Source organism: Notolepis coatsorum (genome assembly GCF_963971535.1).
Source record: "Notolepis coatsorum genome assembly, chromosome: 9".
NCBI classification, from domain to species: domain Eukaryota; kingdom Metazoa; phylum Chordata; class Actinopteri; order Aulopiformes; family Paralepididae; genus Notolepis; species Notolepis coatsorum.
In genome coordinates this window covers 47,332,516-47,359,541 of record NC_140173.1, presented here as the reverse complement: position 1 = coordinate 47,359,541, position 27,026 = coordinate 47,332,516, and the positions used below count along the sequence as shown (strand labels likewise).

Below are 27,026 nucleotides of genomic sequence, written 5' to 3'. Positions count from 1 at the left end.
CTTGGCTGACAAATACACCCCGCTGACAGCCCCCCAAAACCATCAGAACAGGGAGGGCCGAGCCCCCCCGACCCCCCCTAATGGAGGGTAGCCCCCCTATTAGGGACGTCACGGGAGGGCGACGGACCCGACCGTGCGAAGAGGCACTCAAGCAACCCAACGCACAGGGTGAGCAGACCGTGGCTTGACCCCACGACTACACACACGCACAACCCGCATGCCACCCGGGAACGAACGGAGGAACAACCTCGTTACTGCCCCCAGAATCACGGGGTCAAGGGCAAACCCAACCCCGTGGCAAGGCCGTAGCAGCGGAGCACGAAGGAAGACCCAGACCCACCAAAAGGACTGGACTCCCTAGAATGGGGGCCCGGAGAAGTCCATGATGCCAGCATCAAGACCCCACCAGGTGGGCACGTAGTGCCCCGCCCCCCACATCGCCAGCGTATTCGGACAAAGGCCCCTCAGTTACTGCACCTGGTATTCCCAGGCGGAACCAACCAGGCCAGAACCTGCCCAGCTTCCGAGATCGGACGAGATCGGGCGTGTTCAGGTCGGTATGGCCGTAAGCCGAGCGGGCCCCGTCCCCCCAATAGTACACCGCCTGGCACACTGACCCTGCAGAATAGGCAGTCAGCATGGCCGTAAGCACACAAAAAAGGTTAACCAACGGAAGCAGGCAGCGCACCGGGGAAAAACCAGGCAACAGGCTGTTAACCCTAGCCTGGAGACTGCGGACGAGACAGGCGCCAGAGGGGACAGCTGAACACAGCCGCCCCGGCGGAAGGAGCGTAAGCTGGCGGTGTTGCATGACCAAGCCTCCATTCAACAACCCCCACCCAGAGGGGTCGAGGCAGAGAAGGCTGACACGATTTGGCAGACGTCATGAACGTGCAGGGGCACCCTCAACCGGTGAACCCGGGAGTTGACACTGCTCCAACACACCAGGGAATCAACCACCTCGGTGTTACCCAATGCGGTGGTTGTTCCTATAACCCCTCAAGAAAAAACTCCAAAACACACCTGCGGGTATACACCGGCTATACCGCAGTACAAGTGTTTCAGTTTCCAAAAAGGGTTAACCCAGGCCTACGGGTTGCAAACATCACTTCGGACCGGGCCTGGCGGTACGGGAAGCACAGGGTCACCAGAGGAGGTCAAAAAACCACCCCCACAGGCCCCTCTTCGCCATGCGTGAGAGAGGAGCGAAAAATAATGGAGAACCAGCCCCTAAGCACACCGTACCTGGTATTCCCCGGCGGTCTCCCAACCAAGTACTAACCAGGACCAACCTGTGTAGCGGCCGAGATCCGACGAGATCGAGCGCGTACAGAATGGCATGGCTGTAAGCCATGACGACAGTGCTGAGTAAAAACATACCCAACCAGGGTCTCCATAGCGCTTAACCCTGTGACACCCAGACCGACCTGGCATTTTTCCCCCTGAAAAAAGCCCAAGTCCCTCAGGGTACCAGAACAGCAGATCTGCATCCCCGGCGGACAACGGGTTCAACTGATCCGGACCAGCGTGACCAGAACCAGTCCCGTGCCCTAACCACGCCGACATGCCTACTCCAGGAGAAGGGCAGATATGCGTGTTGATCTTAACATGAAAAGAAGGCGCCACCCAGACGTTCGGACGAACCGCGCCTGGTGGCCCACCCCAAGGGCGTGAGACCCCACTACATATGTTCAGATCCATCCCGTCATCATCCCCCAGACATGAACGAGAATCCGTCGACAACCCACCCAGGTCATGGGATGTGGTCGCCGGAAGAGGAAAAACCCCCATCTCAGTTGCTTTATAAAAACGCTGTTTCAACCACAAGCAACCAAGGCGTGCCAGTCAATCGCCTGTTTACAGCGAGCTAGCACTATACGTGCGTCGGGACACACCCCCATCAATGAACAGGCTATTTAGACCTGTCATTGAATCCCCAAGGCGCCCAGGGGAACGACAAGAGGGGTGTGACACTCCCTAACTCCAACACTTCTGGAATAGAAAGAAGGAAGCATCAACAGTATGTATCCCAGTCTACACAGCCGGGGTAAAAAATGTTCACATTTTTACATCCCACCACCCTCCCATAGGAAAGAGACGGGGATCCCCAGAGAGACTTCCCACGCGAGCTGTACAGATTGAAAAGAATATATTGCACCTTGAGCCATGTAAAAAACTGGTTTTAGGGCCTCCGGGGAAGAGGCACCGAACCCATACACACTCAATAAACGAATTGAATCGAATATACATACAATAGAAAAGGACCCTTCTAGAGGGTCCACTCACTTTGACAATCTGAGGAGGAAGGCTCTGTACTCTGATGGAGGCTTCCTCACATGGAAGAAGGAGTCCGAACTCACAGAAGGCCTGAGTAGGCGCTTGGTGAGGAGGAGCCCTGACCACCCCCCCTGAAAACAGATCCATCACATGGACCTGAACAGCACACGGAAGTCCTACCAACAGAGACGCGCACGGTGACGTACTCTATGGCGGGGGAATTCCTGCGGTGCACACGCCCAATATACCAGGCCGTGGGACCAGGAACTCCCTCCCCCCCCCCCCCCCCCGTAACGTGCCGAACCGCCACGTGACGGGAACCTTGAAGGACAGGGGGTGTACCCCTGACCGACAGAACAATGGGGAGAGGAAAGGTTACCAGTTCACCCCTTTACGACCCCACACCCATGATACGACGTAACGACAAAAAGAGAATATGACAGTCATAGTCAGCTCTATGAAGCGTTTCACAGCTCCACACAGCGCATGAGCTAACCTGCTATCTGATTTTTACTAAGGAAAAACACAGAATAGAGAAGGCTCTAAGAACCCCGGTCCAACATACACATGTGCTTCTGTGGCCAGTACAACCCAGTTGTAGGTCACATGACACACACAACCCATCATCACCTACAAAAAATGGCAAAAACACTCAACAGAGGAACGCCGTTTTTTTCACAATGAGAGAATACATCATTCTTGATTAGTATCGACCACAGGCCTTGCTAAGCACACATGACAGCAACCAAACCAATTTCCCTTTAGGAAATAAGTTTCTCCAGCAGATTTAGCACAACCTCAGCAATCAAGCTAAGAGTTACATCGTACCCCTACCACACAAAAGACACAATTAATGCACAACATGTCTGATAGGAGGTGATAAAGTCCCCAGGGAACCGGGGGGGGAAAACACAATCCTCCTATTTTACCCTCAATACGGCCAGTTAAAACAGGAAAACCTGTTAATGTGTGAACTCACTGTTCATTGTCATTACAGTCTGAGAAAGAACATTCTTTTACTCACTTGTCACCAAGCATAGCTTCATAGGTTAGTTGCCTTAGTAGTGAGTACACGGTACACATAAACACCATGATGTTTCTCACACAACAACCAGATCAATACATCACGATCTGCACGGAGAAGCTAACTGCCAGTGACAAAAACAGCTCACACACAACCCGCAACGTATCCCAAATGCATTGCAACAACACACGCTTTGGGAAAAAACACCGTTATTCACAATACATTTAGCAAAGTAAAACCAGAAGACGTGTTATGAGGTCTGGCCAACCCCGTACCTACCCGGAACGCAGATCAGCGAAGTGCAGTCACAACAAGACACCGTAGAACACAGCCGTCCTGTGTTGTTCGACCCGGGCAGCGTCGCCGCTCCACCAGTCGCTACAGTCCTCTTTGTTGACGCAATCCCCGTCTAGGCTCAGGTAGGGTCGACGAACATCCCCTGTCAAGGATGACGTCGTGGTCAAGAGTGTAAAACATGTTAAAATCAAAGCACGTTCAACAGAATAGCATCAAGCTAACGGCTGCTCCAACCGTTCGGGAGCTATTGCTTCCGCTCGCGAGACGCCGATCTAACGACGCACGCGATCAGAAGCGAGCTCCCGGCGGCGCGCGAGAAGCCAAGCTACCCCGCGCCAGGCCACTGACCGGCTAACCGTAAGCTATGAACATGTAAACAATGACATAACACTCACCCAGACAGGCCGCCGTTCTGAACCCTCCTCACTTTTTAAGAGAAAAGAGAAAACAAGACGTCAACACCGCTTCACAACGGTGACATTACCACGTCCGGCGGAATCAGCACAGTACCAACTGGCCTGTATAGCTGACTTTGAACATGAATCTGCCGCTATCGCACATTACATGCACATATCCCCTCGTGAAGGAATACTCTCATTTGGATATGAAAGATGGGGTCTTAACACGGTGACAGAGAGAATCCACTCGTCCAGAACACACAGGGATCACCAGTGTCAATGGTCGCGGCCCACTAGTTAAAACTATAATGGTCGCCAGACCAAGGCCTTCTGTCGCCTAGGCGGCTAAACAAAGGACCCTAGCCTGGGGCCGGTTTCCATAAACTTTGTCAAGTAGCCCCCATAGCACTAACAGACAAGTGGAGCCCGCCAGCAAACACTACTCACCCAACCTGGAACGCACCGCTCCTCACAACAGCGGCATGTCCGACAGTTCAGCTGTGGCCTGACAGGTTTCACCCCAACAAACACAGCAAGGAACTGCAGTTGAGAAGCATGCAGCGGCGTGCTCCCAATACGAAAACCGGTGGAGGGTTTTTAGAATGATCATCATCTTCTAGACACTCCAGTACGAAGACAATATCGCCGTATTTTCTCGAAAATAGTGAGAGAGAAAATAAAGATATGATGTCAACGTATCCTTGTTTCCCAAGCTGTTCCTAATCCAATTTCTTCCATCATGGTGTCAAGTGTGGGGATCTACCGAGGCACTTCTTCCTTGTGGTGAAAGCGAGAAGGAGGAGAGCAGGTGACCACACACCTGCTTATGAGGGTAAGCTGATGAGGGGTGTGGTCAGACTAATACTGGTATTAGAGGTACATTTGTGGTTTATTCAGTACGCGTGCACGTACGCGAGATAGTGCAGTAGCGATGCCAAGCTAAGCCACTAACGATACAGAACACCATGCTAACATTGACCTAACATTGAAAGTGAGCTCAATCAGCGCCTTCTTGAGATCAAGTGTACTAAAAATCTAAGCAAATGAACAAAGGGCAGATGATTTACAGGGTTTTTTGTAGATACAGTACTGAATTTTGCCATCCGGACACATGCAATTTGAAATATGAATATAGAATATCAGGCCTATAAATGACTTTATTATGGCCATGTCATACATCTGTGGATCGGGCCGGCCCAAATCTCCTCTTTCCAATGGGAGAGTTCAATCTGGATTTAGTACCACCAGGCGCCCGGTACAGGGCAGCAAAGACCGTGAATGAAATCTACTGTAAGTACAGTTACCTTTGTATAATGTCCATAGCTCTGCCATTTTTTACCGGATTGAGAATTTTTTCCCCCTAGACGTTCGCGGAAAGGTAAAGAAACAATATATGTTTTTTGTATCTACTTTTTCTCCCCATTTTTCTATTTTTTCTCCTATCCCAATTTCGTATTGTCCAATTCTCCCCTCCCCTGTATCTCACGTTGATAGACCATGCCTCCCACTGGTCGGCTGCAATGTGGACGAAGCCCATCAGAGGAACCCGGAAACCGAACAGCGTTGTATTTGGCATAGACGCGTCCTCTCCGGTACACGAGGAGGCAGCCGTAGCATCTTTTCACCTGAACAGCGCGATCTCTCAGTGGCGAGGAGTAACGCGTGGGAGGCTCACGCTGCCCCCGATACTTTCCTGATTCTGCTGTACAGGCGCACCAACCGACCTGTAGGAGTCGCTGTCCACAACGTCCGATCCCCACCCACCGGCTTTCCCACCCCCTAATACTGCCAATTGTATTAGTATGAACGACCAGCCAAGCCGGAACCCAGCATCTCCTGCGTTAGTGGCGAGCGCCTTGCCCACTTTGCCACTTAGCCACCCCAAGAAACAATATATGTTGTATTTTATGGCAATAACGTTGAGGTTTGTGAGATATAAACACGATTTTCACGTCAATATTTGTTTTTGTATATTAATTTGTCTGCGGCTGGTGTGAGCTGGGTAGTGTAGTTTTATGAAATTTAGACGTCCATCGAAAGCCCTGGGTCTCCTCTGTCTTAGGACTACAACGATTTCATGATGGCTTCCTGTAAATCGTCCATTTTCCGGTGCAATGCACAGAGATTTCTATAAGCTCATATCGCTAATAACACTTAAAATCATTGGTAAACAAACATAGTGCTGAAAATATACACTTTGACTGCTGTTTTGATAGGGTTAGGGTCTTTACTCTTGGCTACATTTGAAAAAGAAAAGCAACATCACTTAATACGGACTGTATTGATCTATTTGTGACGTGAAATAAATCTCGGCCCGGTACCGATCAGGCTTAAGAGGTTAAAGGGGCACTTGTGAGGAGGACATGTGGTAATCGGACATGTAACTAACTCACCAGTGTGTTCTGTGTCTCGAGAGCTCCGCCACATTGATACTAGGGGTGGGAATCACCAGTTTAATCACGATACGATACGATATCGATTCTTTGGACAACGATACGATATTATCCGATATCACACAGTCTGCCACGATACGATACGATTCGATTCAGGTGCCTGCGATCGATATGAGACGATATTATGTGCCCATTTAATACAATCAGTAACATTTAAATCAACAAAAAAAAGGCAATGGAAATATCATGACATTTTTATTTTTGAGCTCTTCCAGACATTTAAATGAAAAACAATCTATTGTTTTTAATACAAATAGACCTCCTGTTCACTGTTTTTGGTTCATTTCTTTTTTTTCTCGATATTAATATCCTATTCACTGTCACAGAGCTGTATTTTGGCTGGAAAAGCATATTGGGAGTCCCAAGGTGCAGTACCGGCCAGATCCTGTTAGTGGGGCTATCCCCTAGAATGCACCCTCCCAGTCCCCACTTCTCTCTGCCTATGGCTCTGGGTTAGCTTGTTAGCTCACGCTAAAGTAACGCTATCTTCGATCTTTAACGCGACGTGGGCATAATGGAGTGACGAGGATTGCAAAGCAGGTTAGATGCATTGGACCCGTTGTGGAATAAAACAGCAGGGACATGTTTTGGGTCACAGAATAGGCACACTAGTCTTGCTCTAGTGACGCTCTAGACGCTACTGGTGTTGATGTTAAATAGGGCTGCAACTAATGACTAATTTGGTAGTCGACTAATCTGCCGATTATTTTTTCGATTAGTCGACTAATCGAAAACCAATGTAAACAACAACAATTTTTTTTTTTTTTTAATTACCTATCTTTGTGAAAGTGGCTTCTCAGCTCTGGTCCAGCTGAAGACAGAGCAGAGGAACAGATTGGACATTGAGCATGACCTCAGAGTTGCTTGTCTACCATCACCCCAGACTTTGAGACTCTTGTCAGGACCAAACAACAACATCATAACATGATGATCCCATAGCAAATTAAAATAATGACTCATGAAACATTTGAATTTGGATCTTTAAGCCACTTTAAATGAAAATGTATTTGAAGAACAATACAGCAATCACTCATAACAAGATAAATAAATTAAATAATACAAATTAAAGTGGAAGTGTACTTTAAATAACTTTTGTTTGCTGTGTGTGAGAGGAGTCCGTGTGTGTGTGTATGTGTGTGTGTCTTACTCTGATCGCTGTGTGAGTGAGAGGAGTGTGTGTACTGTGTAATTTGTGTGTGTCTTACTCTGATCGCTGTGTGAGTGAGAGGTGTGTACTGTGTAATTTGTGTATGTGTGTGTGTCTTACTCTGATCACTGTGTGTGAGTGAGAGGAGTGTGAATGTGTCTGTGTCTTACTCTGATCGCTGTGTGTGAGTGAGAGGAGTGTGAATGTGTGTGTGTCTTACTCTGATCGCTGTGTGTGAGAGAGAGGAGTGTGAATGTGTGTGTGTCTTACTCTGATCGCTGTGTGTGAGTGAGAGGAGTGTGTATGTGTGTGTGTCTTACTCTGATCGCTGTGTGTGAGTGAGAGGAGTGTGTATGTGTGTGTCTTACTCTGATCGCTGTGTGTGAGTGAGAGGAGTGCGTGTGTAATGTATTGTGTGTCTAGTCTGATCATCATCTCCTGCAGGGGAACAATGTTTTCAATGTCCAAAATTTGCTATGGGATCATCATGTTATGATGTTGTCTGGAACCCTGAGAAGCCACTCTCACAAAGATAGGTAGTGCAAAAAAAAAAAAACGATTTTTTATAATCGACATCGTCGATTATGTCGACTAATCGTTGCAGCCCTAATGTTAAACGGAGTTTGAGTTTCACAACACTGGGCGCGGGGCGATGACGTCGCCGGATTTTCAAAATAAGAGTATCGCAATATGAATCGATCTTTTTACGTGGCATCGATCCTATTTGATTATTGATAATAGATCGATATATCGATCTGGATCGATGTATTGTCCCACCCCTAATTGATACCCCAAGAGATTCTTCTGGGTGACGTCACTGAGAGGAGAGCAGACCTCTAGTGAACTGTGTAGTGTACACGCCTTTATTTCATCCAGACTCTATTACTGTAATTCACTCTTCATCTGTCTAATAATAAAAAATAAAAATAAAAATGTAATATCCAATATCCATTGATCAACTTCAGTTGGTCCAAAAGGTAGGTAAAAACGAGGTAAAAAAAATCATGCCACATCACCCCCATCCTTTTTTCCCTGCACTGGCTCCCGGTAAACTCCAGGATCAATTTCAAGGTCCTGGTGTTCGCCTACAGAGCCCTCCATGGGCAAGCCCCCCCCCCCCCCTACATTAATGAGCTCATACATCCACTCTCCTCCAGTTGGTCACTGCGGTCTTCCCATCAGGAGCTCCTGGTGGTGCCCAGGACAAGACAAAGGGGGACCGAGCTCTTGCGGTGACTGCCCCAAGGCTCTGGAACGCCCTCCCTTTTAAATCTGAAAACCGCTCCCTGAGAGCTCATTTTTAAAAGGCAGCTAAAAAACCTACTTCTACAGGCAGGCTTTTTAAACACCCATAGCCGTTTTCTCTCTGTCCAATTTCTTTTTTGTTTTAGTTTTAGATTTTGGTTGTCTATTCTGTTGTTTTCGCTCATTTTAATGTTTTTTTCTTCTCTTCACATGTTTTATTTCTTGTATTTTCACTTCGTGCTGAGAAGGGCGCTATAAAAATAAAGTTTTACTTTACTTTAACTGCAGACACTATTTCCTCAACTATTTTCAACTGTAGTAGAAGCCCAACTGGAGGGAAGTTGAAGAAATGGTTGAGGAATTGGTGTCTGCCGTCTTCAGTCTCCTCATCAAACAATGCTCCAAACAATGCTCCTTGTTACTATCAGAAACGCTTGTGTTACCGTGCCCCTCAGAAGAAGAACCATATAAGTCCGTTTTTAAGTTTTCAGAGGAACAATGTTTCCAAACTTTATTATCTAAAGATGGTAAGTTAAGAGTGTCGTGTTCATTCATAGTTAAAGACCGTCGAGGTTGAGTAGTTTCTTGTGATATATCACATTAAGTGATTGAGATTAACTTCACAACTGCAAATACAAGGGCTGTTGAATTTCAAAATGGATTTATATGAGTTCTTCAGTCCAAGGGTTAATTTCACCTATTTCAATTAGTAGAAAAGTGGGCACGGTGGAACAGTGGGTAGCACTGCTGCCTCACAGCAAGAAGGTCCTGGGTTCGAACCCCAGCAGGGGTCCTTTCTGTATGGAGTTTGCATGTTCTCCCTGTTTGCGTGAGTTTCCTCTGGGTACTCCGGTTTCCTCCCACACGATAAAGACATGCATGTTAGGCAGGGACTACAGATGAAAACTAGCTCATTAGCTATTTACATTGATGTGGAAGATGTTGATTAATGTGCACCGTCCCTGGGTAAAAGAGAAATAAATAAAGTGAAACTTCCTCTGTCCTCGCTCTGTACTGCGTCTTGACCTTTGTTCCTCTTCCTCACAGTCAGCCCCAGTCCCCAGGCTGGATGGGAGGCTTCGGGTCCCCATCGTCCCAGGCTCAGGCCCAGTCCGGCTCCGTCATGTCCAACTCGGCCAGCTTCAGCATGGCAGGCTACCAGACGCAGTGAGCTGGTTCATATTACCATACAGACCGCACAGGTGCCATGGTTCATGGCCAGTGGCCATATCCTTAAAGCTAAGAGGATGAGAGTCACTTTAACTGGATAATCGTTGAATAAATTATATAATTAATGGGCATTTCACTCCCAATTTTAAAAAGGTTTTTACCAAAAGTAACTTAACTAAGTATATCTAAAAATAACTATTAAAATGGCATGCTCTTGCGGCTGTACTCACAAAGCCCTCTAAGGGTAAAGTGTGATTAACTATCAGTTTTTGGAGTAAATTGTTAGGATAATGATATTTTTCTTTTGGCCTTGTTAATAGTTTACTCACACAGGACAGACAAACGTTGCCACATTCATATGTGAGCTTGTTCTTAGTTTACAATCTTACCTGAGATGGGGCATCAAAACAGAAATAATTATAATAATAATAAATGCAGTTTTGCCAATAAAGTACTTCTGAAAAGCATTTAATCAATAAAGGTGCTCCTAAAACTAGAACAATTTAGGAGATGTGTTTTAGTGGAGATACAAGTATATTTGCTATGAATTCATCACAATTCCTCTGAGTCCAACACATCACAGAAACATGACTAAGATTATTGTACTTCAAAACCTTAAACTTGCACTATACCTTTGATATTGAGTCATTAAACAAGCAATAGGCATATTAATTTAACAACATTGCATTCAACTTGGCTTTATGTTTATGAATGTCAAAACATTCAAAAATAGTATTGTCACTATTCTGTCCACCACATTATATTTTAAAGACATATATATATATATGTTAATGGTATTTGTTTGTATGGTCAAGTCTGCCTCACAAGATGATACACAATGAAGAGTGATAGGACAGCGCTAAGCCACTAGGACGCCTCACGTCAAAGTTGGTTTCAGTTTAGTAATCTTGGAGGAAATAGAGATATTTAGAAGTACTTTAGAGGTAAGATTAAAACATTTTTTAATAGACACACAAGCCATACTTTACCCACTCCAATATTATCTTAGGATGCTACGTTTTTTGTAAAGGTAAGAAGTGTGGAGTTTGAACCAAAACAAAAGCTTGGGAGAAACCCTTGGAAAATGTTTGTGTACAAAGAACATTTCAATTATACAGCTGTACAAGCAAAAAAAATTACTTATTTTTGGAGTGGTTAAGAAGTACTTAGCAAAGTTGTGAAGATTTTTAGTGTACATCTTCATGACGATGTAGTATAGATGAGATTGATTTATAACCCTGAGTGTCCCTGGAGAAAGGAAGTAGTATAGCACATGTTCATTGTATAAAGAAAATATCATTGTAAATAGCTTAAAGCGACAATGTGCATTTTTTTGCCACTAGATGTCGCACTACTGGGATACATAGAATCCATAGGATTACATAGGGATCGAACTAAGTTCAGATCAAACAGTCAAACTAGGCGTCACAGATGATCAAATATTATCAATTGCATGTTTTATTTCCCACATAAAATGTTGTCGGAAACATATTTTAGGTTCAACTTTAGGTAGAAAAAGAACGTTTACGAGCGAGCAAGCCGCCATTTTCTTTTTGAAAACTGGAGCAGAGAACCAGGGACCGCCCCACTAGCAGCGCATTTATCATCAGGTGCATTCAATGTGGGGAAACAGGAAGTTGGGAGGGGATACATGTACGCAACATGCACATGCATAACATGCACATAACGTGCACGTGCGGTCATGTCTCACCAGACCACTTGAGGCTGAGAGCAGCGAAGGTGAGGAGCGTGTTGAAGCACTGTGGTCTCAGTTTGATTAATTAATTTGAAAAAGGCACATTGTCGCTTTAGCCACAAAAAGCTTTTAAGTATTTGATTATATTACAATTTTTTTGGGGCTGGTTTCCCAGTTTACTCTTGCCCCTAAATAGTTATTTTTCGCTCACTGTGTTAATTCTCTTGCAAAACCCTTAATGCCTCCTTTTTAAAACGTGGGCATTCTGAGTGGTCATAATCACATAATATGCATATAAGCACTATTCCATTATAATTACATTTATGTTAATGCTTTGACATGCATGATAATTAATTAAGAATCTGGTATGAGATTGTTTTTAAATATCCAATTGTAAAATATTCATATTATATCAGTTCTGATTTTATATAATCTTCTGAATATGATTATTATAATTAGATATTATCGGGCAATATTGGCTTTTATCACCGATATATTTGTCTCTGCGTTTATGTTGCCGATATCCTGTCGTTTGATTGGCCATCTTTAAAGGGCTCTGGCGGGCTACATTTTTTAAGCTAACATATGAAACGAGAGGTACCGGTCATGTCATGCTAGCTCACGGGCAGATGGGGTTGATTTAGCTCCAAAGTTAAGATATATTATGCTAGCTTAATTTTGATGGGAGGGAAATGCCATGGCCATTTATTTTGCATGCAGTACAAATATATTACGTTAGCCTTTCTTATAAGTAATATCCACATACTGTACATACACACACACACTTATACACATATACATATTCACAGTCAATTTTGTTTGACTAAAATATCCCGCCTCCAGCACATGTATGTTTGTTACAACACTTTGATAACATGTATCAAACCATATTTGTATATGTGTAATATGGACCTTGAGTCTGGAATAAGGTCTTCATCATCATCATCATCATCATTATCATCATCATCATCATCATCATAACCAAGTTTGAGGGATCTTTGCTAAAAAATGCGGGTTGAATATTGTCCGATATATCAATATCGGAGTTTTTTTACTCCCAAATATCGCCATTGGTTGATATATATATATATGGACTCATAAATGTGCTTATTAACAATGTCAAGTATAACCAACAAAAATATCTTTCTTAGTGACAAACAGTTTGGGAAACCAGCCTCTAATCATGTTGTGTTGTGTCATGTATGTCCCTGGACTATTGGAACACCGACTTGGAAATAAAAATGCAATTATTTGTGCTTCCTATATCATTCAGGAAATTCTTTTACACTGATATTTAACATTTTTCTGAATATATTCTCGACTCTTGAACTCTTTTAGTTCAACGTGAATTTTCTTTTGTAAAACACTTCTACTAAGTATACCCACACAGTATATCACGACTAAACCAATTGGCGAAAGCACTGGTTTACCCATTTCTTGAAAATGTTGTGTCATTTGGGTTATATGTGCCATTATGTACAGCCTATTAACAATTTGTTAGCCTAGTTCTCCTCATCCTTTGGCATTGTATTACTCTGCATACTTCATGCTTGTACGCTTTCATGTAATTATTTCTTGGGGTAGCATCATGTAGTGGAACAGGGTAATGTTGGCTAAATGTGTAAATAGACCCCCTGAACATTTAGCTATTTTGGGAGTTTCTTAAAGGCAATGCTGTACATAGTAGGTAGTAGATAGGTGTAAAATTGCTGTCTCATTCAATTCCAGCAATATAATTTATGGAGAAGCCTTAATTGTTAAGTCAGTAGTTAAGTCAACTGCATCTTTGTTTTATTTACTGAGGTTCAATCAGAAAGCTAAATTCTTTACCACAGAGGATTTCCACGTTTAAGTTTGTGTGCCATTTGTAGCAGGAAACAAGTGATATTTTAGTTTGAAATGCACGCGTATGACATGTAATGTATTGGTTGCATAAAATATTGAATGTAATGGCAAGTTGCTTTCATGACGACTACACAAAGTGGAGGAACTGACAAAGTAAATTGATGAATTCCATTTTCTGTGGAGGTCAATTAAATCGTTTCAAACAAGGAATTTCTTGTGCCTGGTTGTTGTTCATTACATTTATTATAATCTAAATGACGCTGTCTGCCTCAATATACGGCAATATTCGGCTAACAGCACCAAGTATAAACCTCATTTAAAGTGTGTGTTCACTATGTAAGAAAGAATTACTTCATTGGATAAAGTACTTTTACTAGGCCTATCTGAGGAACATGTATCAGACCGCAGTAACGAACCATCATATTGTATGATCTACTGTAACATACATACACAATAGACATTATACAGTTGCCCAAAAAGGTGTTCAAAACTATTGCTACAAAATAATTTTTAAATAGATTTGTATTGTTTTTGTTTTGAGATTAATGCAATACACCTAGTTAATGAAAGATGTTGAGAGGGGGGGGGGGGGTTAAACAAAATATGAAAAATAAATTGAAAGAGTCTGAATGCCTTTTTTGAGACGCTGTATTTATAGTAACAACACAGTTTATGTAGAATGTTCTAATATATACATGAACTGACTAGAACAAAACCGACCTGTATTTTAATCAAAACATTAATTTAGTCAAGGTGGGTCAAGTACTTACCTAGTATAAGATTATATTGCACATATTTAAAAGAACACGCCAACATTTGGGGAAATTAGCTTACTGTCTTCTCCAGAGAGAGACAAGAAGATAGATAGTACAATGAATGGAAGCGGACATGACCGATTAGCCTAGGCATTGTCCAACTAACACCTCTCCCGAAGGCTAACCGGCCATGTCCGCTTCCATTCATTGTGCTAAGCTAGGCTAATGTGCAGCCAGATAGCTTTCTACTGAACGCACAGATGGGAAACTGATATCCATCTTCTTGTCTCTCTCTGGAGAAGACTGTAAGCTAATTTCCCAAAATATTGGCGTGTTCCTTTTAAGCTAGCTTCATTATTTACTTACGTTGAAATTGAACAATTGCAAAAGTATACGTTTATAATTCACAATATACTGATCCCAGCGCATAAATAGTAAATATACATATATTCATCTACAACATACGATGCTGTATCCTCTAGTTTAAATGTCTGGCTTCGTTCCACTCACTACTAGTGCTTGAAAAGTTTGTGAAATGTACAATGGAAATAAATTGACCTATTCCAAACCCCGTCCTCTTTTCTTGATCCTCGAATGGCGATTGTCGCTTCCCAAGTTTGTCAGAGGAAAGCAACAGTTGTGATTGGAGGATCAAGAAAAGAGGGTGGGGTTTGAGACGGGTCCGTACTGGCGTCCTGACTCACACGCTGGGTTGAGTGGATCAAATCCATGGAAAAGTGTAGAAGCGGTACCACTATGTTTCAAGTTTGAAGAAGAAGAAACATTCCTGCCCCACATCAAGTCTCCAAAACCAGAGACCAAAGGCCTACTAGGTGAGAAACACTGCTGCTTTTATAGAGGTTTTGAAGCATAGTTGTGAGTCTGTAGAATGTGCCAGCGCTACCATAGTTTCTGCTTAAATTAATACTTGAATGAGGTTAAGATTAACCGATTTCTGTCGCTAATTGGAACTGTAATAGTTATTTCATGTTGGCTGGTGGATTTGTCTCTGCTGTTGAAGCCATGCACATGTTCAAAGTTCAACACCAGTAAAAGGTCACGGAGCACAACGTTATGTTGTTGTCTGTGACCTGTTCATCTCGACGGGTCATTGTTACAATAGAATCATTACATTCAGTTTTTTTCTGAGTTGGATCATCACATGTGACAGTTGAAGGTTGAGTTTCCGGCTGAAGGCTTTGGTCTCCATGACGATGTCTCGGCCCTCAGCCCTCTGTCCAGGTGCACCACGACGTTCCCATCCGAGGCAGGTTGGTCATTCTGCAGGAGGTGGGTTACCTAATTGTAAAAAGAATAGATACATTTTTTATCCATATACTATATCATTATTGTAATGGAATTTTGGAACCTGTTCTAGTGACTGGCTGGTCCTTAACACATTGGTTGCCAACAACGAGATTTGTCGTTATTGGCCGCCATGCGTTGGTTGCCAATAACGAGATTTCTCGTTATTTAATCGTTATTTCTTTTATTAGCGATATCCATAAATTTTTCATCCGTCCAGCCTGACATTATCATTGGGAATGGCTCTGAGCTCGAAAAGGGCAAATACCGCCCCCTATCGTCTCCCGGATGGTAATGCATATCATTGGATTGGATTGAGTGAAAAAGTGCATCAGAGAAATACACCGGTCCAGGATTTTCCTATCTCTGGCAAGCAGTGTCGTGTTACCAGATTCACTGGCGAGGCTGGAAGCAGCTTGGATTATGCGTTTCAGACTATAACGTTGGATCAATGGCGATCAGGAATTGGATTAATCTTTTTGCAGTACATCTGATCTGAGGTAAGGAATCTATGTTTTGGGTTAATCAGAGTTGTTTTTCACAGATTTCACAATGTGTGTGTGGCGTTAGGCGCTGAGCGCGGCACGAATAAATACATTTTCAGCCCGCTTTTGTATCGTGCATAAGAACACAAATACTCTCGATAATCTAGCGTTTATTTGAAAACGATTCATAAATCAGACGGAAAATGACAACGTGTTTTGTGTATTCCAGTAAATGGCTATTTTCGCGGAATTTCTTTGAAATTACTAGAACTCTCAGAAACTACTCTTATTCAAAGCGGTATAAAATGGAAATGTACTGATGAAAAAACGATCCGTTTCGGACATGTTGACTGCAAGTAAGTCATTGATAAGCGACTGGTGTATTAGACACATAATTTAAGATATAGTTTATGCGTTCGCAAATGTGCTCGTCCTCCCATTGATTAACGTGGTGGCATCCAAGCGATAAATCGTCATATCCGGCTGGCAACCAATGTGTTAACACTTTGAGTGCCAGCGACGTGTTATGTCGTCATTTCATGCCCCCCGTTGAGTGCAGACGACGCGAATTGTCGTTTGATTTTTCATATTTCATCAACCGAGTCTCCCGTTGGTACAGCAGCCCCTCTAGGAGCTCCGATGGGAAAATACCACCCCCTATCGTCTATCCCTGTGTAACTGCAGGCCATTCGATTAGACTGGTGGATCTGTGGGGGGGGAGCCTACTGGCTCCACTATGCTGGCGAGGGATCTGATGACGAGGGAAGTGATCGCGAGATGGAAAGCAGCCTGGAATAACTATTTACAGCAGCCAATAATCAATCAATAAACGCGATCGATATTTGGAATGGCGATCAGGAATTGGAATAATATTTTTGGAGAACATCTGATCTAAGGTAAGGAGTCTGTTACCAGTTTTAGGATAATCAGAGCTGTCTTCACTGAGATAACAGCGTGTCCCGTATGTGTATATGTGTGTGTGTGTGTGTGTGTGTGCTGTTGAGGAAATAAGAGAATCGATTTCTCAGCTCGCTTCTATAGCGTGCATAAGTACACATATACTATCGATAATCTAGCGTTTATTTGAAAACGATTCATAAATAGGCCGACAAATGACAACGTGTCTAGTGTATTCGAGAATATTCCAATAAATGCTGTTTATGACGAAATCTTTCTATTTTCCGAAATTTTTTGAGTAAACGATAGCTTTTCGAAATGCTATAAAAAGGATATGAACCGATTTAAAAACAATCCGTTTCGACAATGTTGACTGCAAACAAGTCATTGATAAGCGACGGGCAGATTAGACACATAGCCATAATTTAAAACATAGATTATGCGTTTTTAACGCTATTATTGAAGTGGATGATGGCACTCAAGGACATTAATCAACGTTAATGGCCGGCACTGAACATTTTAAGGTCCCCAGTTTGCTCTGAACAGGGTAAATCTATTTGGCTATAATCTCCCTCTAGCTCATGGAATGAACTCCCAACAGTCCTTAAAGCTTAAGATCCTCTCCTCTGTTGCAGAGTTTAAAACCCTGATCTCCAACCATTGTCAATCAAGTTGTACGTGTTTTAGTTGATTGTTATCCTGACTTGTCTTATTGTTATGATTTGATATGCTGTGCGATTTTATATGCCTTTTTTGCTTAACTCTGTATGTACACTCAACGTGACGATGGGGGAGGGAAACCTCAGTTGCCGTTTGAGTTTAAATAAATGAAAACATTTTAAGGGATACAATATATAATTGTATTTCATATTTTTATTTTACCAGACACTTTTCATATTGTGGGGAGAGAAAAAAATGCTTTGTTCCTTCAGTTTCCCCACAGTTAGCTTCTGGCTAGCAGGTCCCCTTGGTCTCGATGTGGAGTGTAAATAATTATACTAACGACTAACGACTGAGGGACAAATACAGAAACGTATATATCACGCCTTGTGACGAGCATCCAGTAACGAGAAGATTAACCATCTAAAAATGTGACATGACATTAAGTCTTTTATTTAATTCTTTAAACTGTATTGGGTGTGTAATAACAGCGATCCACATCCATACTCACATCATTATTGGTCATACACACTTTTCCTGTCTCCTTCCCTTTGGTCGTCTCCTTGAGCTCTAGCTTCCCCATTATCAGCTCGATCCGGGACATGATCGCAGCTACAGAGCCTTCTAGTTGGAGAACCTGTCTGGTCAACCTTTCATGGAGAAGAGGGTAATTCAATAGCAAATAGTACACACTGTGCATTGCGGTTAGCATGCGTGATGTGACTGAGTGCAGTTGAGTATTTACTTCCACGGATATATCTATAGTCCAGTTCCTTGTTCATGTGTTTGACATGGATAGTGTATTCATGTCTTTATACCAGGGGTTCTCAAACTTTTTTATACCACGACCCGATTTTATTTAGGATTTTTTGTATTGTATGTATTGCGTAATTTCAATGTGGAATTAAGGAATATCAAAATAAAAGCACAAACTTGATCATGCATTTATTAGAACATTTTATTACAGTACTATGTTATCAATACACATTTATAAAACAAGGCATATTTAGCCAAAATATGTTGCCAGAACATTATTATTATTATTATTATTATTAATTATTATTATTATTATTATTATTATTATTATTATTATTATTATTATTATTATTATTATTATTATTATTATTATTATTTTTATTTTACTTGCCAATGCACACTGTCACCTACCCACAACCCCACTTTGGGTCGCGACCCGTAGTTTGAGAACTGCTGCTTTATACGTTAGTGTGTAGCCTGTCATCTGTGTTTGATTGAAAACTTTATTAACAGATTGCAGAATGGGTACAATACAGTACGGCTCAATACAAAACAACTGCTAAGAGGATGCAGACCAGAAAAAGACTTTCGTCCCCAATTTTCAATTCATCAGGAAGGGTAAGGGTCATGATAGATTGGAGGGCTTTCATAGAGAAAAGCAATATTGCCTGAGGCAGTGACAGGAATTAGTGATGTATGGTCATAACCTTGTAACTCCAAAAACCCAACTTTTCAGGAGATGAAAAAAAACGAACACAGATTTGAGGGCGAATAGAGTTACGAGGTTTAGACAGATGATCGGTTTAATGCTTTCCCATTGTTTAAACTTTGTAAAACCACACACACATATTGTATGGAGGATGATCTACTCAAGTTGATTCATAATTTTTTTTTTTTTTTAAATAATGGAGTTACAAGGTTTTCTTCCGCCAGCGACGATATATGAATGGTAATTCATAATGTCACAGTGCATGACATCTGAGATAAATGCATCTATACTGTATTGTGTTTTACATGTTTTGGTTGTGTTTCCATGTACAATATGCACCATAATGAATTTCCCTCCTGAGATATTCAAGTATACCCTGCACCGAGCACCTAGTAATATACAGATACTACTGGCTATAATCTATATACTATGAATATCAATCATTGAGATTTAGAAGAAACAAAATTATAAATTGAGTTTTGGGGTTTTTACCTCCACAACATCCCTGGTTTAAAGGAACAACAACATAATATAACTACTATAAAATATATATTGTAAAAATTGTATAAAATATAATAAACATTTAATAAAATATATAGTATAAACATTTTATAAAATATATAGTATAACATTTTAATAAAATATAGTATAAAAATAGTATTGTTCATAGTTGTTCATTGCCTACAATTGTTGTCCATGTATGGTGGCCTTAGAACTTGAAGATGGTTTACCTCGGAGCCGGATTTGATGTGAGCTTTAGAGTTGAATGTACCGGTAAACGACGAACGCACCTTTGAAACTCCTCCTGCTCCACCGAGGTTTGGTCGGGCCTGTTCTTCTGTCTGTTGGTATTAATAGAGGATTCGTCCAGTAAACCTTCACCATAGTTTACCCCCAGATTGTCGAGTTCAGCACTAAGTGCATCCTGAGGAGAATGAAAAGAAAGAAAAGTACTTTTTGAATACACTGAACCAAAGGTTAAAGAAAGGAATAGCTGGGGGCGGCTGGGTGGTCAAGAATTTGGTTTCCATCACGGTCAAATCGAGAGAATGCTGCAGAGATTTCGTGATCAGCATGCCGGCCGTCATACTGACTCAATTGGCAGAGTCAGCGGGAGGGGAGTCGATGGGTGGTAGTCTGGTCGTTGTCAGGGCGCCTGCACAGCAAAGACAGGAAATGGCGGGGGCAGTGTGAGCCTACACGTTACTCCTCGCCAATGAGAGTCCGCGCTGGCAGGTGAAAAGAAGTGACTGGCTGCCTCCACATGTATCGGAAAGGACATGTGATGGGCTTCTATCCTCCCTACAACCGGCCAGTGGGGGGCACATGCGAGCAACGATCAGGACAGGAGAGGGAGAATTGGCACGAGAGGAAATTGGGATGGGAGAAAAATCACAGAAAAAAAGGAGGAGAAAGAGTAGGTAAAAAAAAAAAAAAGGAATAGCTGTTGGTATGATGTGTATTTAAAATAGGGAGGTAAATACAAATCAAATAATACATAAATAAAAATGGATACGACATTTTTAAGCTTTTAAATGTGCCCCAAAAAGATGGAGGTATTTTTCTCTGCAAATCTAAGCTTCAAACAACTTCCACATCCTCATACATGTTTCTGTTCTTTTTGGGGGCCTTTTATATATCTTCATATATTTGGCCCCAACATTTAAAATGTGTGCCTTTCAAATGATCATTTTACTGTAGCAGGAATTGAACCGGGAACCTCCGTATTACCAGGCAACTTCTCTACCTCCCGAGCCACTGTCGCACCCAATCAGTAAAAACTGCACAGTGAGTTGTTTCGTTAAAACATGGAAGTGGACCCAGGAACAATATCGGTTGAATCAAGGTTTTGCTGTACATGTAATTTAAAGTAATGTGTACTACTAATAATCGTTAATACAGAATGCTAAGAAATATAAAACAGATTTGACCCAAATGGATCCAAATATGAATTTCCAATTAACATTATAAAAGAATGTATCTACAAATCAACAATGGCACAAGTATATTAAAATGGAATACTCTCCAATGTATAGTATTTTTTTTTTGTAAGTGCTTCTTTAATTTCCATGTCAGTTATTAGTGTATTTGTATGGGTCTCTTGCATGTTTTGTATGTTGTCACAAAAAATGAAAAAGGCGAATCTTGGATGTTGCATATTATGCTGTGAAAAGGTACTCTGTAAATAATGTAAAGATTTGTGCAAAAATATAAAAAAAAAAAAAAAAATGGAATACTCTCAAACCATTCTCACTAAGTAGGGGCACTAGACAAGAATGTCCTCTATCGCCGTTTTATTCTAACTAGCAATAGAACCCCCTTGCTCAGAAAATCTGACAAACAAAAGTAGTAAGGTATTATTATTATTATCAAACGGTAGGTAGAAAATCTCTATAAACTTAATTTTTACTAAACAACTATAGCATCCAGATCGACATTGTAAATAAGAAACCTGTTCTTAATGTTTTATCTGGCTAAATAAAGGTAAAAAAAGAAATCCCAACCCCAAGGTTAGGAAAGATTGGCTCAGGTTATGTAAATTAGTCCACAAACCCTCTTTTCTTCCAGCTCAATTTTCATCCTCTCTTGTTCCCCGTGGTCAAGAATTTGGTTTCCATCACGGTCAAATCGAGAGAATGCTGCAGAGATTTCGTGATCAGCATGCCCCATCCTGAGAAATAAACATCAAGACAGGTGAGGATCAAGTTTAATCATTTCACTAGTTCAGGCTTACACAAATGACAACAGAAGAAACATCATCAAGTTACAAATATTTTAGTCAAAGAGGGTTTATATCAGTACAGTGGTTTTCAGAAGGCAAACAACTTTCAAGTCTCATGGAGTATTTTCCACCGCTTTTCAACATCAATGGCAGTTTGAATGGTATTTAGTAAGGTAAGCTGATATCAGCTAAAACACACCTACGATCACAAGATTTGTTAAAAGACGGGGGCAATTTCCGCATGTGTAAGGAATGGTGATGGGGGTAAGCCTTCTCCGGAAATTAGATTATTCTGTTTCAATTAATATCATGTAATTTCTTTTTTATACGGTTCTGGTAAAAAATCTAAAATGTATTAATTAAAAAGAAAACATTAACTGAAAAATTTGCTTGTTAGCCTTCCATTTGAACACATGGGCTAGCATATTAACTTATTAACCCTTTGGTGTCAACAACCAATACCATCAATACTAACAAGTCATAAGGATTAGTATAAATGTAGAAACCTTTTCATGGCGGAAAAAAATGCCAAATAATTGACATTGTTACATTGTCTTCTGTGGTTTTTAAACAACTTACTCTTTTAAAGTCTCTCTGAAGTCCTTGAACTCAATCTCTCCAGATCCTGAGTGAAGGGCCTTTTGGACATCTGATATTTTCTCCTTCTTAAGCTTCAGTTTCATAAATGTCTTTGTGTAGCTCTGTATTATGAAAAAAGATTTCAGTTGTTGTCACTAATTCGTTTGTTGTGAGTAGTTTTACTGTGTTATACTATATTACAGGTGTAGGTGGGCCCCTTTCTGTCTTGAGCCCCACCTCCCTGCATCTGAATTTTTTTTGAAAGAATTATTATTTTTCCCATTTTTAATGACGTGGTTGTTTTTACCTGTTTGATGATGTCAGTAATCTGCAGCTCATCCTTCTGTGACGAGAGCTCCTCCTTGACCTCGGAATAGGTGTCGTTTATGATGGCCAGAAACATGTTCTAGGGGGAGTGAAGGCATAAAAACAAGTTGCTGGATGTACTCATCTCTTCTCTTCTTGAATATGAGTGTCTTGTTGTGTCACCAGAGTGACTTACCAGCAGCACAAAGAACACAAAGAACACGTAGGTGACAAAGTACAGCGGCCCCAGGACTCTGTTGGCTCGCTCTATGGCATCGTAGTCGAAATCTCCAAGAATAATCCTGAACTGTGTGAAGCTGCAAGAAGAAAAGAGGAAGAGCAGAATGATTGGTGTGGGTGGGTGGGTGGGTGGGTGGGTGAGTGAGTGAGTGAGTGGGTGACTGTGTGTGTGGGTGACTGTGTGTGTGGTTGGGTGAGTGTGTGTGGTTGGGTGAGTGTGTGTGTGTGTGTGTGGGTGAGTGTGTGGATGGGTGTATATGTGAAGGTGTGAATGTAAGTTGGTGTGTGAGTTAGGTTTTGAGTTTAGGTGCGTAGATATTTTTTACCAGTATTGTACTGGTGGATTTTTTTCTCCCCATTTTCTGTTTTTTTCTCCCATCCCCAATTTCGTATTGTCCAATTCTACCCTCCCCTGTCTCGAACGTTGTTAGGCCATGCCTCCCACAAGCCAGCTGCAATGTGGACGAAGCCTTGCATCACGTGTCCCCTCCGGTACACGAGGAGGCAGCCGTCGCATCTTTTTCACCTGCACAGCGCGATCTCTCAGCGACGAGGGTCTGCGTGGGAGGGTCACGCCGCCCCCGTTGCTTCCTGATTCTGTTGCGCAGGCGCACCAACCAACCTGTAGGAGTCGCTGTCCACAACGTCCGATCCCCACCCACCAGCTTCCCACCCCTAACACTGCCAATTGTGTTAGTATGAACGACCAGCCAAGCTGGTAGCAATGCAGAGAGCTGGAACCCAGCATCTCCTGCATTAGTGGCGAGCGCCTTGCCCACTGCGCCACTTAGCTGCCTGTACTGGTGGATTTGAAGTTTAGACGGTTCGTTAACACTTTCAGTGCCAGCCATAACGTTGATTAATGTCCTTGGATGCCAGCATCCACTTCAATGATGGCGTTAAAAATGCATAATCTATGTTTTAAATTATGGCTATGTGTCTAATCTGCCCGTCGCTTATCAATGACTTGTTTGCAGTCAACATTGTCTAAACGGATTGTTTTTTAATCGGTTCATATCCTTTTTATAGCATTTCGAAAAGCTATCGTTCTCTCGAAAACTTCAGGAAAATAGAAAGATTCCGTCATAAACGGCATTTATTGGAATATTCTCGAATACACTAGACACATTGTCATTTGTCGGCCTATTTATGAATAGTTTTCAAATAAACGCTAGATTATCGATAGTATATGTGTACTTATGCACGCTATAGAAGCGAGCTGAGAAATCGATTCTCTTATTTCCTCAACAGCACACACACACACACATATACACATACGGGACACGCTGTTTTCTCAGTGAAAACAGCTCTGATTATCCTAAAACTGGTAACATAGACTCCTTACCTTAGATCAGATGTTCTCCAAAAAGACTATTCCAATTCCTGATCGCCATTCCAAATATTGATCGCGTTTATTGATTGATTATTGGCTGCTGTAAATATATATTCCAGGCTGCTTTCCATCTCGCGATCACTTCCCTCTTGGTCAGACGGCTCGCCAGCATAGTGGAGCCAGTAGGCTCCCCCTCCACACATCCACCAGTCTAATCGAATGGCCTGCAGTTACACAGGGATAGATGATAGGGGGCAGTATTTTCCCATCGGAGCTCCTAGAGGGGCTGCTGTACCAATGGGAGACTCGGTTGATGAAATATGAATTCAGATCGCTAATAAAAAAATCAAACGACAATTCGCGTCGGTAGCACTCAACGGGGGGCATGAAATAAAAGTGTTAAAGAGCATCAAAACCAGCCGTTTTGGAAGACAGTGACTTCTGAATATGAGCTATAATCTGGTGTTGGCTGGACAGATGATCATACTTCTAAGTAGAAGAAATGCATTGTGTTTTTGGTATTTTCTTTCTATGTTTACTATTAAAAAAAAAGTATTTACGCTATAAGTAAAAGAAAAAATATATGGAAAGCTATATGACTGAAGGGTAACTGGTATTACATCTACGGTGCCCACCATATCCTGCCTAAGTGCCCTTGAGCAAGGCACTGAACCCCAAAGAAACTGCAGGCGACCCTGCGCTCTGACCTCTGATGAAATGCACGCGTGGAGGACGGTGAGTGAATATCGTAACTAGGAGGGATATGCAAAAAGACACATTTAAATTGCCTTGTGTACATTGACAACAAAGTAATCTTCCTCTTCCTCTTACATGCACTTGACGAAGGTGCTGAACGTTTCCACTTCCATTCCAAACAGCAGGTATCCAAGCTGAGCGTAGGCAAAGAACACGATGAAGAACATGATGGCGAAGCCCAGGATGTCTTTAGCACAGCGGCCCAGCGTGGAGGACAGCTGAGTCATCGTCTTGTTGAAACTGATGTATTTGAAAACCTGCAACAAGCGCAAGAGGCGGAGAGAGTGATTCTTTGCGTGGCCAAAGTCAACAGGCTACATAACTGACGTGACACTGATGTAGGGATCGTACATCAGGCCTCGTGAGTCTGATGTAATGCGGGGCCTCGAGGGACGTTCCGACCGCCTCCAGCCAAGTCTAGCAGTGTGGCTGCTTTCAATTCCTTTCCGATAGACTACTGCACTTCCGCGTTACATTGAGCTGATGGGAGAGAGAGCGGGGGGAGAAAATGAATGAATGTGGATGAGAGCCTTGACAAGTGGTTGTAGCTACGGCTGTGGGGGTGCTGGAGACATGATCCAATAGACTTTTATACGCCCGAGTCTCCTGAACACAGAGAGACCAGTCCCAAGTCGATCGGCACTTTCTCGGCCGAGCTATAGTCACTTTTTCGCACCTACTCCCCAAACTGCATGCGCAGATTGATAAACCTAGATCTCTGGAAAATCCTCAGAGACTCTTGACTTCTCTCCCATGATTTCAGAATACCGGAAGTGTTGCGGTGGTCTATGTAGAGGAGCGTATGCAGCCACGAGGTAAATGGCTGCATTTATATAGCGCTTTTATCCAAAGCGCTTTACAATTTGTTCCTCACATTTTAACCATTCACTCACACATTCACACACCGACGGTGGAGGCGACCATGCAAGGTGCCCAAGGACACTTCGACACGCTGCCCGGGAGGAGCGGGAATAGAAACGGGAACATCCGGATTACCAGACGACTGCTCTACCTCCTGAACCACTGTCGCCCCCCAGTGTACACGCAAGGTACTGCATGCGTGTCTCTGCATTCGAAATAAATTTAAAGCAGCCATAATTGCTAGACTTGGCTGGATGCCGTCGGAACGAGCCTAAGTAACATACAGACCTAAGTGTTTTCTCTGTAGATAATTCATGCCGATTCTACATTACTGTTCTTGTCTCAATCTGTGGTTAAAGGTATAATCTGTAATGTCGTCAAAGAGTGACCTCTAGGCAAAAGATAAAAACATGGTACTGCTCTGTTTACAGTTTTTGTTTTTGTCTGATGTGTGGATTTGGTTTCAGTGGGTATAGGGGAGGGGATGCTACTGCTGGCCACACCTCAGACTACCAAGAGAGGTCTGGAGAAATTCACAGTATAATAAGTTACTAAACGGCGGCTGAGTGGTGCTCGCCACTAACGCAGGATATGCTGGTATCGAGCCCAGCTCTCTGCGTTGCTACCGGCTTGGCCGGCCATCATACTAACACAATTGGCAGTGTTAGAGGGTGGGAAAGCCGGTGGGTGGGGATTGGACGTTGTGGACAGCGACTCCTACAGGTCGGTTGGGTGACGTCGGTGCGGCGGGAACAGGAAGTATCGGGGGCAGCGTGAGCCTCCCACGCGTTACTCCTCGCCACAGAGAGTTCGAGCTGCTGCGGTGAAAAGATGTGACAGGCTGCCTCCTCGTGTACCGGAGGGGACGCGTGATGCAAGGCTTCTATCCTCACTACAGCCGACCAGTGGGAGGCATAGTCTAGCAACGTTCAAGACGGGAGGGAAGAATTGGAAACACGAAATTGGGATGGGAGAAAAATAGAAAAATGGGGAGAAAAAGTGGATACAAAAAATTTAAAAAGTTACTAAACTCCAATCCACACGTCGGACCTGAAACAAAAAAGTAAACAGCGCAATACCAAGCCGGGGCTCTTTTGCCTAGAGGTCGCT

At 42.6% G+C, this 27,026-nt stretch overlaps 2 protein-coding genes across 3 annotated transcripts in view; one reads left to right on the top strand and one right to left on the bottom strand.

Moving 5' to 3' along the window:
• Nucleotides 1-13,762, top strand: part of tial1 (TIA1 cytotoxic granule-associated RNA binding protein-like 1) — a 59,077-nt gene extending 45,315 nt beyond the window's left edge. For both annotated transcript variants that reach the window (XM_084322096.1, XM_084322095.1), the window contains exon 12: nt 9,889-13,762. In XM_084322096.1, coding sequence (XP_084178222.1) covers nt 9,889-10,012 — 124 coding nt within the window. In that variant the 3' untranslated portion in view covers nt 10,013-13,762. The remainder of the gene's footprint in view (nt 1-9,888) is intronic.
• A 1,703-nt stretch (nt 13,763-15,465) lies between these two features.
• The window catches only part of pkd2l1 (polycystic kidney disease 2-like 1), a gene marked incomplete at both ends in the record, with an annotated part of 31,226 nt that continues 19,665 nt past the window's right edge, over nt 15,466-27,026 (bottom strand). The window contains 8 exons of the mRNA XM_084321860.1: nt 15,466-15,606; nt 18,166-18,304; nt 19,911-20,044; nt 21,673-21,790; nt 22,421-22,542; nt 22,728-22,826; nt 22,923-23,043; nt 25,131-25,312. Coding sequence (XP_084177986.1) covers nt 15,466-15,606; nt 18,166-18,304; nt 19,911-20,044; nt 21,673-21,790; nt 22,421-22,542; nt 22,728-22,826; nt 22,923-23,043; nt 25,131-25,312 — 1,056 coding nt within the window. The remainder of the gene's footprint in view (nt 15,607-18,165; nt 18,305-19,910; nt 20,045-21,672; nt 21,791-22,420; nt 22,543-22,727; nt 22,827-22,922; nt 23,044-25,130; nt 25,313-27,026) is intronic.